Source organism: Nannobrachium achirus (assembly GCF_963921795.1).
Source record: "Nannobrachium achirus genome assembly, chromosome: 16".
NCBI lineage: Eukaryota > Metazoa > Chordata > Actinopteri > Myctophiformes > Myctophidae > Nannobrachium > Nannobrachium achirus.
The window spans coordinates 38973759-38985679 of NC_137823.1; the positions used below are offsets into that span (position 1 = coordinate 38973759).

The following is an 11921-nucleotide window of genomic DNA, read 5'->3' on the forward strand; positions in this document are numbered from 1 at the left end:
CTATACTATAATTTTGCGAATGTCTGAGTGTCTGTCACAGCGTTTCTCCTCAGTGGCTGGAGCAATTGATCTGAAATCGCATCACCATTAGCATATGAACACACCTGACACAACTGTGAAGCCCGTTTGTCACTTTCACAAATCATATGCTGTATATTAGCATTTTTATGGTGTAACTACTATCTATTCTGCATCTAGCATGAGGCATATCTATTCTGCATCTAGCATGGGGCAACATGTTTAACCAGCTCTGTGCGTGCATGCGTGCGTGTGTGTGTGTGGGGGGGGGGAGGGGAGGGGGGGGGGGGTGTTGGCTGGCCCTCTTTCAGATGTTGTCATGTAGATCGGTACACAGTATCTATGTAGCCTTTAAACGAAACAGGTATTTCTTACATTGATGCTCCTACATATTATCATGCAAGCACCAGAAAGTTACTTTCCATCCCTCATATACTGTGTGCACAGTGCACACCCCATAACCCACACACTGCACATCATTTCGGAGCTCATATCTTTGAACGGGTAAGGACTAGTATAAATAACACAGCTAACTTCACTTTTTGAGCAGTGCAAACGGTGCTCCTACATTTGACCCACAGACACAATGTCTGTTATTAGTACGGATTAGTATGGATCTCCATGTATGGAGATCCGTATTAATACACAAAGAGTGTTGTTTTTGCATCGCTCACTTTGCACTGGTGCGATTTTTCATGCAACACGTGACTAATATCATACTGTATAATGGGTGGCAGCGGAACAGTGAGCCGCTGCAGCTGCACATATCCGAGTGAATAGAAAACAAGTGCAGAGGTTGTAAACATGCAGTGCATGTAAATGAAACACTGTGCATGTAAACGAACACAGTGGATGTATAGCCTAATAGTCCACACGCCTTTGTGATATTTGTCACTGTATATTTGCATACACAGTGAAATTAGGTATCTGCATTTAACCCACCCTAAGTAACAGGAGCAGTGGCTGCCACAAACAGCACCTCAGGGAGGATTTATGGGTTAAGTGTCTTGCTCAGGAGAGTCAGGACACTTTGACACTGCTGAGGCCTGGGATGGAACCTGGGACTTATGGCTTCTAACCATTCAGTTAGTTTTTTCAGTGTAGAGTCTGATTGGAATTTAATTAAGAAAATTACAGAAAAAAAACTAACAAAAAAATGAGACATGTTGTGAGCTTGTTGATAGCTATTTTCACTATATTAGATCTACTAAGTTTTTCACCCTTCCTATGTAATGAAGTCAAAAGCACAATATTTGTCTTTGAAATGTAATGGAGTGAAAGTCATAAGTTAATAATTAAAAAAAGGTAAAGTACACACACACACACACACACACACACACACACACACACACACACACACACACACACACACACACACACACACACACACACACACACACACACACACACACAGGTGTACACAGGATATAGCCAGGCCTACTACAGAATCGAACAACAAATGTTACATTTAACATTTAACAAAATGACTATAAAGTCTACATCTGACAAGTTGTAGATCTAAAAATTCTTTATAAATCAGTTAAGAATCAAGTCTCTTTTGAGGACCTTTAGCTTTAGGATTAGTGCATTGTAAATTAATTTAGTCTAGTAAGTAACGTGCATTGCATTGAGGTATGTCACAATTAACGTGAATTGATTTGGACGTTTTGCTCCCTCTATCTCTGGCTACTACACTTCAACATTACAATGTTATACAGTCCCTGAAGGTGAATGTAGTGCCAGTGACTTCCACTCAGACAATAAAGAGTCCCAACTCCTAATCCTAAATTTAGGCCCTGACATTTAGGAGACTAGGCCCACTTGAACAACAGCCACATGGTGGCTGTTTGCTGTTTAGAAAAATATGATTGAAGTCTGCAATAAATTAATGTAAATATATCTGACGATACACAACTGACTTGTTCGTAAAAATACACATTATGACTTTAATAAATGCATTCAGTGTGAATGCATATATAGGCCTACAGGCTACACTATTACACTATTATAAAGGAAAATATGTCAAAACGTGTGTGTGTGTGTGTGTGGATCATGTGTACCGATTTTTGTGACATTTGAAGAAAATATGTAGGAAAAGGAGGAAAAAGGGTGTTTTGGAGAAAATTCAAGATGGCGGAAAATCTATCATGGCGCAAATGGGCGTGGCCTATATGGGGAGATGCGTCATGACCCAAGGAATCCAGGGAAAAAATATTTTTAATTTTCCGACCTACGGTTCAAGAGTTACAGGCCAAAACGTAAAGTGGGGTGTTATGGCGCCACCATGCGGCCAAATGACACAATTATTTTTTATTTAATCCTTGAAATCATTATGAACCTCCTCTCCAAGTCTTGAAACTCTAGCCCCTATGGTTTGCGAGAGACAAATAATTGAATGTGAGTTTTTGCGATTCCCATTATAAGTCAATGGGGAAAATTAATTCACTAATAAATTAATATCAATTAAACTATTGAACCTTTCTCTTAGCAAGTTACTAGCCCACGATTCCCGAGTAAGCCGGTCGATTTGACATATGGCGCGAGTGTGTGGTGGCAAAACTGTGGGACTAGTAGCGTGCCGAAGTTTAGGAAGTTCAGGCTACATACACACACACAGACACACAGACAGACAGACAGACAGACAGACAGACACACAGACCCACACAGCCACGTATAGGGAGCCTGTGCTTCACACAGCTCCAAAAAATGAACATAACCAGGCAGCAGCAACAGAAACGTCTTCATCAGCTCTGACCAGGCTATTGTTGCAGACATGGTCCATATTTATGTTGTGCGTTAAAGCTGGATGCTGCTTCTCCATGTGTAGGCCTAATTCTGATTCTGGACTCAGATCCAGACCAAGAGGTCTGGATAGTTATCGACATCAGAAAGGTAGCCTATCATTTAGGCCTTAATCTTTCAGTGCTTTATAAACCAAGCTAATATAGCCTAGTTTGAAATTAATTCTTTGAGAGCCTAAAGATTAGGGAGATGGTTCTCAAACTTTTCCATGCATGTCAAGGACCCTCAATTAAATGATATTAATATGGCACCCCAGCTCAAAAAGATTTTGCGCAATATATATATTGTTTTCCATCCCATGTAGACGTAGCTCTACAAATAGAAAATAGCTATCCGTTTTCCATTATTAGGATATTTAAAAACACACACATTTGCAATTATTATACGATTACATATAAATAGATATTATTTATTTTAAAAATATAAAATAACTACAGTATTTTCTGGACTATAAGGCGCACCTGACTATAAGGCGCACTGTCAATGAATGGTCTATTTTCAAACTGTTTTCATATAAGGCGCACCTGACTATAAGGCGCACATAATAGACGCCGTTGCGTTATGCATCGAACAGATGGAGCTGTGCTAAAGGGAATGTCAATGTCAATGAATGATCCATATATAAGGCGCACTGGACTATAAGGCGCACTGTAGTTTTTTGAGAAAATTAAAGGCTTTTAAGTGCGCCTTATAGTCCGGAAAATACGGTATATGAACGACCCAAACCACAGGGCGAAATACCAGTGTTAATTTATCAGTTTGTAACTCTGAGGGGCAAATGTTAAATTATAATTACATTATTATAACACTTTTACTATATGTGATTTACTCGGACAGTGGCGTCAGGTATGGCAACATGACTGGTGTCTTGCACGTGCGCATGATGAATTTATTTTAACAAGTAGGCTACATTTAATTCCCCCCCCCCCCCCCCCCCCCCTGTAGTCAAGGTATGGCAGCTGCCATAATTGGCATACCCAATTGACGCCTCTGGCCAGGACTCCAAGGGGTCTGTCCGCAACAACCTGGTGAAACGGAAACCATCTGATATGCTCTCAATTCAAAACGCCATCTATTCCATCTCTCTTTTCTCCTAAAAGGGAGACATGTTCTCCTGGAATGTAGGCCTGAATCGTTATCATTGTTGAGGGGCGGAGGGGGGGGGGGGGGGTCTCTCGCCGTTGCTCCGCCCACCCGGTGAGTGTCGCAAACCAGCTGTCGAGCAGCGAAGAAAGAAGATTTGGACGTTTCAAACTCCATCTCTCCGGCTTCTCAGTCCCCCCCAAAAAGCCGATCAATTTGGAATGGATTTTATGGATACCTCTTCTTCTCCTCGCAACAAGTACCGACTCTCACCCTCTGAACGTCTAACCTAGAAATGAATGAAAACAAGCAAAAACAAACAAATGTCCGCAGACTCCGCACGGTATAGGCTATAGGAAAAGACCTTTGACTCTTTGGAGCTATTTATGTGGACCAGATACATCAGACAATACCTTCACATTTGAGGACATTTTAACATTGCAACAAAATCCTGGCTTTTGGAAAAAGTTCCAGTGGGACTTACTTAGGTAATGTATATTTTTAAAATGTTAAAGTGTTTTATTAAGTGCTGTTTATTTAAATCTATTTTTTCGTTGCTGCCATATGCAGACAGAAAACTCAACTCAGAAACCGTTTCTTTTCCTGGAAAGTTAGGGGGAAAAAATAGCATTCGTTCCCAATTGACCAATAGTAGTTATTATTTAGTCACAAGCTCCTTTTAATACTTTTATTGGTCAAATAATTACAAAACCCACAAACTAACCATTTTTAGTTTTAGTTAAAAATTGCAACAAATATCTGATCTAAATGAAGCTCGCATGCGCTGTGAGTTTCTATATCAGATATGTAGGCCTATATGTATGACGAATTACATAATTATTATGGAGATATGAGGTTTCTTGCCCGACAGTGATTATTTGTTATAATAAGTAGGCCTAGTTATTATTGGTATTGCTTTTGAAATAAACCAAAGTAAATGAAACTCCGTTGTGTTCCGTGCAGAGTGGGTGTTTGTGGCGGTGTCAGCATGTCTCTGAGCCCGAAGCACTCCACTCCCTTCTCCGTTCAAGGTTAGTTAGGCCCTGTTTATTACTTTACTGACTTTTGCTATTTGCTTTATTCATTTTAAATCATTTTTTCGTTTCGACTTGTGTTTTCAATGTCAGTTTAGTTTTCATTATCCCCCTCCCCTTAAAATTATAAAAAAAATAGGTGTGCTATATTCTTTCTTTCTTGTTTTTTATCACTTATAGTTTTAGTTTATGTATTTAACTAGGGGGGTTGTCAGGGCGAGATCCAAAAACTTCAGAGTAATTGCAAACATTTTTGCATTTTTGACAAAGAAAACTAAGGCCATTTCTCTATATGATTTAAATTTATTTTAGTTCGTTTTGTAAACACACAAAGCAGTTTCAGTCAGTTACCTAGTTTTTTTAAAAGCCTAAATGATTTGATTTCTGATTTCTGTTACACTAAAGTGTGCTTACATGCTTATAATAAACCATAATAATAACCCGGTCTTCTTTGCAGACATCCTGAGTCCCATAGAGGAGAGCTACAACAGGATCAAGTTCGGAGGAGGATCGATGGACGGCGGCGGCGGGTCGACCCCGGTGGTCTACCGGCAGAGCCAGGGCTCTCCGCCGGCCATGCAGCAGCAGCACGGCCTGCCGCCGGGGCCGGGCTCCTCTGGCTCTTACCACCACCATCACCACCATCACCATCAGTTCTCCTCCGCCGCGGGGACCATGGGTGGCCCCTACTGTAACGGAGGGGTCAGTAACTGTAACGGAGGCATAAGCAGCTGTAACGGAGGGATCGGTAACATAGGCGAGCTGCCGTCGTACCAGGAGACGGTGAGAACGGGAGGAGGCCCGGCCGCCGCCTGGTACAGCAACCCAGAACCCCGCTATCCCACAAGTAAGCTCTAGTCTAGACTGTTCACCATTCACCAATTAAGTCAAGGCCTATAAAATAGTGTTTCTCAAACATGTAGGCCTACAAATGGACCCATATTAGTTTGCATGTGTACACTGTCAGACACAGTCAGAGTTACACAGACCTGTATTGGTCATTTTAGACTAGAGAGTCCCTGGAATACACTTTGCGAACAATGTTGTAAAAAGTCTTCTATTAAATTCCTAATTGTTTTCGAGGGAAATGTTGCTAAATATCAGTGGTTGTTAAACTTTTTTTATGTCAAGGTCCGTCAAAATTATACGTAGCCTATTTGGCCGGCTGTTTTGAAGTTACCTTTGCTTTGGGACACATATTATTCATTATTCTATTATTAATGTCATGTCATTCAAACCTTACTTTTCACAGGAAATGGGGAAAATAACCCGTTTTTACTATGTTTTTATTATTTACTTTTGTTAATATAGGCTATTCTTTTCATTGGTTCAATATTTTTAAAAGCATTCACTTTCAGACTGTACGTTTCAGTTATTTCCTTTCATCAAAAATTGCAAAATAATTGCAGATCTACAAGCTCACCTTGAGCTATAAGATCTGCAATTTTTGCTCTACTTTTGTGACACTGTAGTATAAAGTAGGGCTGTAGGGCATTCATTTATAGATGATAGTGATAGCAACATATTAGGCTATTATTTATGTCATAATAATAGACTATTGTGATCAGTTCAAAAACCAAATTTATCTGAAATTAAAATCCTTTACGTTAACGGTGGATTGATAAAGAAAAATAATAATCTTACATGTACAGAATGAGAGATACATATAGCTAATAATTATTAAACAACTATCTTAAAAAAATCAATTAAATATCACAGGCCTACCCAAGGACGACTTGAGACCAATTCCAATCTAAAGTGCTAAAAGGTGTGCACCTGTCCCACCAGCGATTTTATTTATACACAGCCTAAAGGCCCATTCCCACTGGGCCAGATAACAGATATCTGGAGATATTTCTCCAGATATTTTTCCATTCAAAGTGGATGGTAGATACAGATAAAAAATATATATACCACAGATATTTGCCACAGATACTTTTATCTGTGGCAAAACATTTTTTATCTGTATCTACCATCCACTTTGCATGGAGAAATATCTGGATAAATATCTCCAGATATCTGTTATCTGGCCCAGTGGGAATGGGCCTTTACTCACTATTATTTAACAATTAGCATTTTTAATTGTTTTCAACGAAATTATGAGAATGGGATGAGCCACTTTTTTTACATTTGCATTATCACAGCCAGAAAAATGCAACATTCTCTACAATGATGAAACACTGAAGAATAAATAAATGATGAAAATATGAATAATAATAATAATTTAGCACAACCAGTTGATTAGGCTATGCAAAGAAATCCCATCATACTCACAATTTATAATGAGACTAACATTTTTCTCTATTTTGATAAACTATTTGTATTATTATTAAGAATGCCATGACTGTGTTGTGCATTAAGAAATACAGTGCACAATCCTCATTGATCTAGGCTTTTTTCTTTCTTTCTTTTTTTCAGTTTGTGGCAAAAGATTAAGTTGCCACTATAACAAAAATAAATGTATTGGAGTAGGCCTAGGCCTATATAGAGTTGTTTTGATTGATTATTGAATACTTTATTAACAGTTTGAAAATCGTCAACTTGTCGGGTGGAAACCTTGCATGTCGTTTTGTATTTATCATTTAAAAAGGATTTAAACTATAGCAGATCTATCCTCGCATGGCGGTTGTGTGCTTGTAGATCTATATTGTTTTGTACGACAGTCTTGTTACTGCATTGTATGATGATAAAAAAATACAAATTTTAAACTCTGCGATGTTTCTGTCCGACAGTCGCGAAATGGTTGTAGCCTACGAGTGCTTATTATGTTAAATAACTACAAATGCAACATTTTACAAAAAGCACTTTAACAAGGTATTATAATAATATTCTCCACACTTTTATTCTCCCCATCTTGGTATATTCCCAGGACAGCTGCACAGGTGCAATGCATTATTGTTAATTGTGGCACGTAACGTTTACTAACATTCCAAGTTTAGCTGCACCATATCCAGCCCAATAAACCGTAGAAACGGGGGGAAACATAGAATGTACTTCTTAAAATAAATGTATTATGCCTGTTGCTAAAGGTATGGCAACATGACTGGTGTCTTGCACGCGCGCCAAGACCAGTCATGTTGCCATATGTTAGCCTTTTCTGAACTTACGCCACTGACACCAACGCCTTGTTTTGTTTCCACTGGTCCTGTGTGCATTCAATTCAATTCAATTCATGGTGTGTGTGTTCTCGGTAAAGTTTCCAGGTTCATGGGGGCGTCGGGCGGCATGAACATGAACATGAACATGGCCAGCATGTCGGCGCTGGCGGCGGGCATGGACCACCACGCCAAGTCCATGGTGTGCGCGTCCACGCTGCACCACGCGAACCCGTGCCGGAGGAAGCGCCGCGTGCTCTTCTCCCAGGCGCAGGTGTTCGAGCTGGAGCGCCGCTTCAAGCAGCAGAAGTACCGTAAGTATTGTAGAGCATGCGCGCCAGGGGGTCCTCAGAGTTACTATACAGGGGGGGGCGCCGGCAAATCTTTGTGCGATAGGATTGTTATTATTATTTTACATGAATCACTTGCACCCTAGCATCCCTATACGTATAGGGGAATAGCTGAAAATAGCAGATCTACAAGCTCACAACGCCTTGCAGTGCAAGGCGTTCTGAGCTTGTAGATCCCTGCCTGTAGATCCCTGCTGCTTCATCTCTCTCTCATCTATTGGGGTCCTTGGCCTGAAAAACGTTGAAGACCCCTGTTGTAGAGCAATGCACTTGAACTGTGTAGGGCAGGCTAAGCAGACATTCCTCCATTTATTACATGCACCAGCAGAGCGCGCAATTACTGCATTTGTCTTAGTATGTAGTAGTATAGCTGTGTGTTTAAGCCCGTAGCGCAATGGGACCAGCATTTCTGGCATGTCATCATTAACAGCCAATGAGGGACCAGCATTCCTGGTGATGCCAGTGGTGATGTCACTGGCATCGCCAGTGCACACCTCGTGGCGCACTCTGCTGGCGCACAGGTTGTGCACAAGGCACAAGTTGGCACCTCAACAGAGTGCAGTTCTAGTTATTATTATTCAATCCTTTAAAAAAAACAATATCAATATATTTGCAGTGTCTGCGCCAGAGCGAGAGCACCTGGCCGGCATGATCCACCTGACCCCCACGCAGGTGAAGATCTGGTTCCAGAACCACCGCTACAAGATGAAGCGGCAGCTAAAGGACAAGGCGGCCCAGCAGCAGCTACAGGACACCGCAGGAGGAGGATCCTCGTCCTCGTGCGTTGGCCGCGGCTCTCCCAACCCGCTGGTGGTGAAGGGCGACCCGGGCAGCAGCTTACCACCCGGCCCCGGGTCGCCCTTCACCACTACCAGCAGCAGACCCGGCGACGGCGGTAATAAGAACTGCAGTGGTGGAAAAAGTAGGCCTACTCACATTTTTTACGTTTTTTAAGTTGAAGTATCAATACTGCAGTGTAGAAGTAGGCCTCTGTTAACAAGCCAAAGTCTGGAATTTAGAATGTACTTGAGTAAAAGTACAAAAGTATTGGCATAAAAACGTACTTAAAGTACCAAAAGTAAAAGTACTCATTAGGCATGTCACATTTCAAGTTTTCAAATGTATACATTTATGCAAATATCTTTTGAAAATAGCAGATCTACAAGCTCACAAAGTGGTTAATTTTGGTATATTTTGTAATAATAATCAAAATCTACAAAGTAACTAGTAACCGAAGTTTTCAAATAAATGTAGTGGAGTAAAAGTAGGCCTACAATATTTGGATCTAGCTCTGCAGCATTGTTTGTAGGAGTTAAGGAGAACTCCTACTAACACTATGAGATGTAGATGTAGTGGAGTAGAAGTAAAAGCATTGGAAATGGGAACAAATACCTCAAAATTGTACTCACTTAAAGGTATGGATTACTCACCCCAGTGAAAACTTGAATTCATGGATATCTTTTAGTTTTTGTCGCATTCCTAAGCCAACAATTTGATGACCAGCAGTGGTTCCCTATATGGAGACACAAAGAGCCTGCTTTGTTCCCTATGGCGACACAAAGAGTCTCCTCAAATTACTGGGTTAGGAATGTGACAAAAACGAAAAACTATCCATGAATTCAAGACTCCATGGGGTGAGTAAAAAGGCATTTTGGGGCTGAACTATTCCTTTAAGTAAATGTGCTTTGTTACTTTACAGCACTGAAGAACTGTCAGCAGAACCCACAGCCACCAGCGGACATCACGTCGCATTCCACCGCTCACCATCCACGGCAGAACAGCACAGTTGGCCAACCGCAGCATCAGCACCAGCACCAGAACCACCACCACATGCTGCACGTTGTCAACACAGTGTCTTTGACAGCCGCAGCCAACACCGAGGAGCTCGAGGGGGAGGAGGAGGAGGGCATCATGTCTGTGTCCCCGAGCCCGCCACGGCAAATCCCCTCCATGGGGGGGCTGTCACTGCACGCGCAGATAAACGCCAGCCACAACACGGACGTGGGGCTGATTGATCATTACAGCATGATCAATACCAACTTACTGTACGGACGGACCTGGTAGCACCACGTGACGAAAAGGACACCCCCATCCCATGTGACATTAAATTAAACTTTTTATTCTTTGCTCCTGGACGCAATTGTCAAGTTGGATCTGTACTTGAGAACGTTGAGGGAATCAATTAAAAACTGATTCTCAACTTTTTTCCCACAGTTTGATATGCATTAGTAGGCCATGGACTTGATTTGATGCCATTTTGTATTTTCATTTCACTCTGAGTGTACAAATGGACCAATTTTGTACACTCCCAAGTTACAGACGTCGAAGGGTCCATTTGGATCCATCGGGGGTTCCCGGAACCAATGATGAGAACCAGTTAATTAAAATACATTTAAAGGCACTGGAAAACATACTCTGAGAAAATGGATTCATGCAACCATTTCAAATGACCTTCCACTCTTCATTCAAAACAAAGCTGGGGTTCGGGTTGTTCTGAGAAAGATCATTAAAAATGGATTCTGCCAATATGTTTACTGTAGAGCAACGAACTTGAACTGTACATTGCAGACATTCCATGGTGACTGTATTTTCTATGTTCTAAAACATACATTTGCAGTTTCTTTTGTTAAAGGACATTGTGATTGCTGCTGCATTTAAAACCACAAAGACAAATCAACAAGGTTGAGTCTAGGACGGTTATGGACAGCTACAGCACTTATCGCAGCTTTATGTGAATTAAACCGGAGGTGCACAAAGTCTCTATTAATTTGATTGTGTGGATAAAGCGCAAAGAAAGTAACAACCCTAGTAATTTCAATGTAAAGCATGGATTAAAGTTCTTAGTCGCCAGTCGACTGATTAGTCATTTTCACAAGATTAAAGAATAATAGAGGGTCAAACTATACAGAATACATGTTCAGAAGAATTTTCTGTAAACATTAATGGTCTGGGATATTTCATAAGGTTTAAGCCTCAATCTGCTATGTCTTCAGCTGGTTGGCTGCATGTACTGTATGTGCAACAGCAAGAACCCAGTTTTAGAATGATAAAGATCACACTACTACATATTGTGCTAAATATTTAGGAAACAAACGGCACGTGTGGAGGACTCCTTTCAAACCACCTTCACAAATCACTGGGTCTTGGCCTATATTTAAAGTACACATTTTCAGTCGTGAGACTTTTTTCTTTAATCCCTGATAAAGTCCAGAGTGGAACATAACTTAAGGACACCTCAAACCAGGACAAAAATATGATTTCCTTCCCTCACTGAATTAAAAATGAACGAACGCTGTATTTTGGACAGAGCAGTGGTTCTCACACTCACAATCAATGGAGGTAAATTTACTCGAATCAAATTTTTGTCTTAGCAATGTGACAAAAACCAAAAAATATTATTGAACTCTATACTCTCCATGGCATGAGTAATCAATAGAAAAAAAGTCATTTTGGGGGTGAACTACTCCTTTAAAACTTTCCAAACATTTGATATTTCTTAAAATAAATAGCACATGTACAAGCTCATAGATCTTCTATTT

General features: G+C 40.7%; 1 protein-coding gene across 1 annotated transcript; it reads left to right on the forward strand.

Annotated features, from left to right (window-relative positions):
- Nucleotides 1–4802: 4802 nt before the first annotated feature.
- LOC308301008 (homeobox protein Nkx-2.4-like) lies at nt 4803–10446 on the forward strand (the record flags this gene model as incomplete). Its single annotated transcript, XM_080744904.1, has 5 exons — nt 4803–4934; nt 5395–5784; nt 8134–8346; nt 8999–9277; nt 10082–10446. Exons 1-5 carry the CDS (start codon nt 4841–4843, stop codon nt 10444–10446), a joined length of 1341 nt encoding a protein of 446 aa, XP_080601030.1. The 5' UTR covers nt 4803–4840.
- Nucleotides 10447–11921: the final 1475 nt, after the last annotated feature.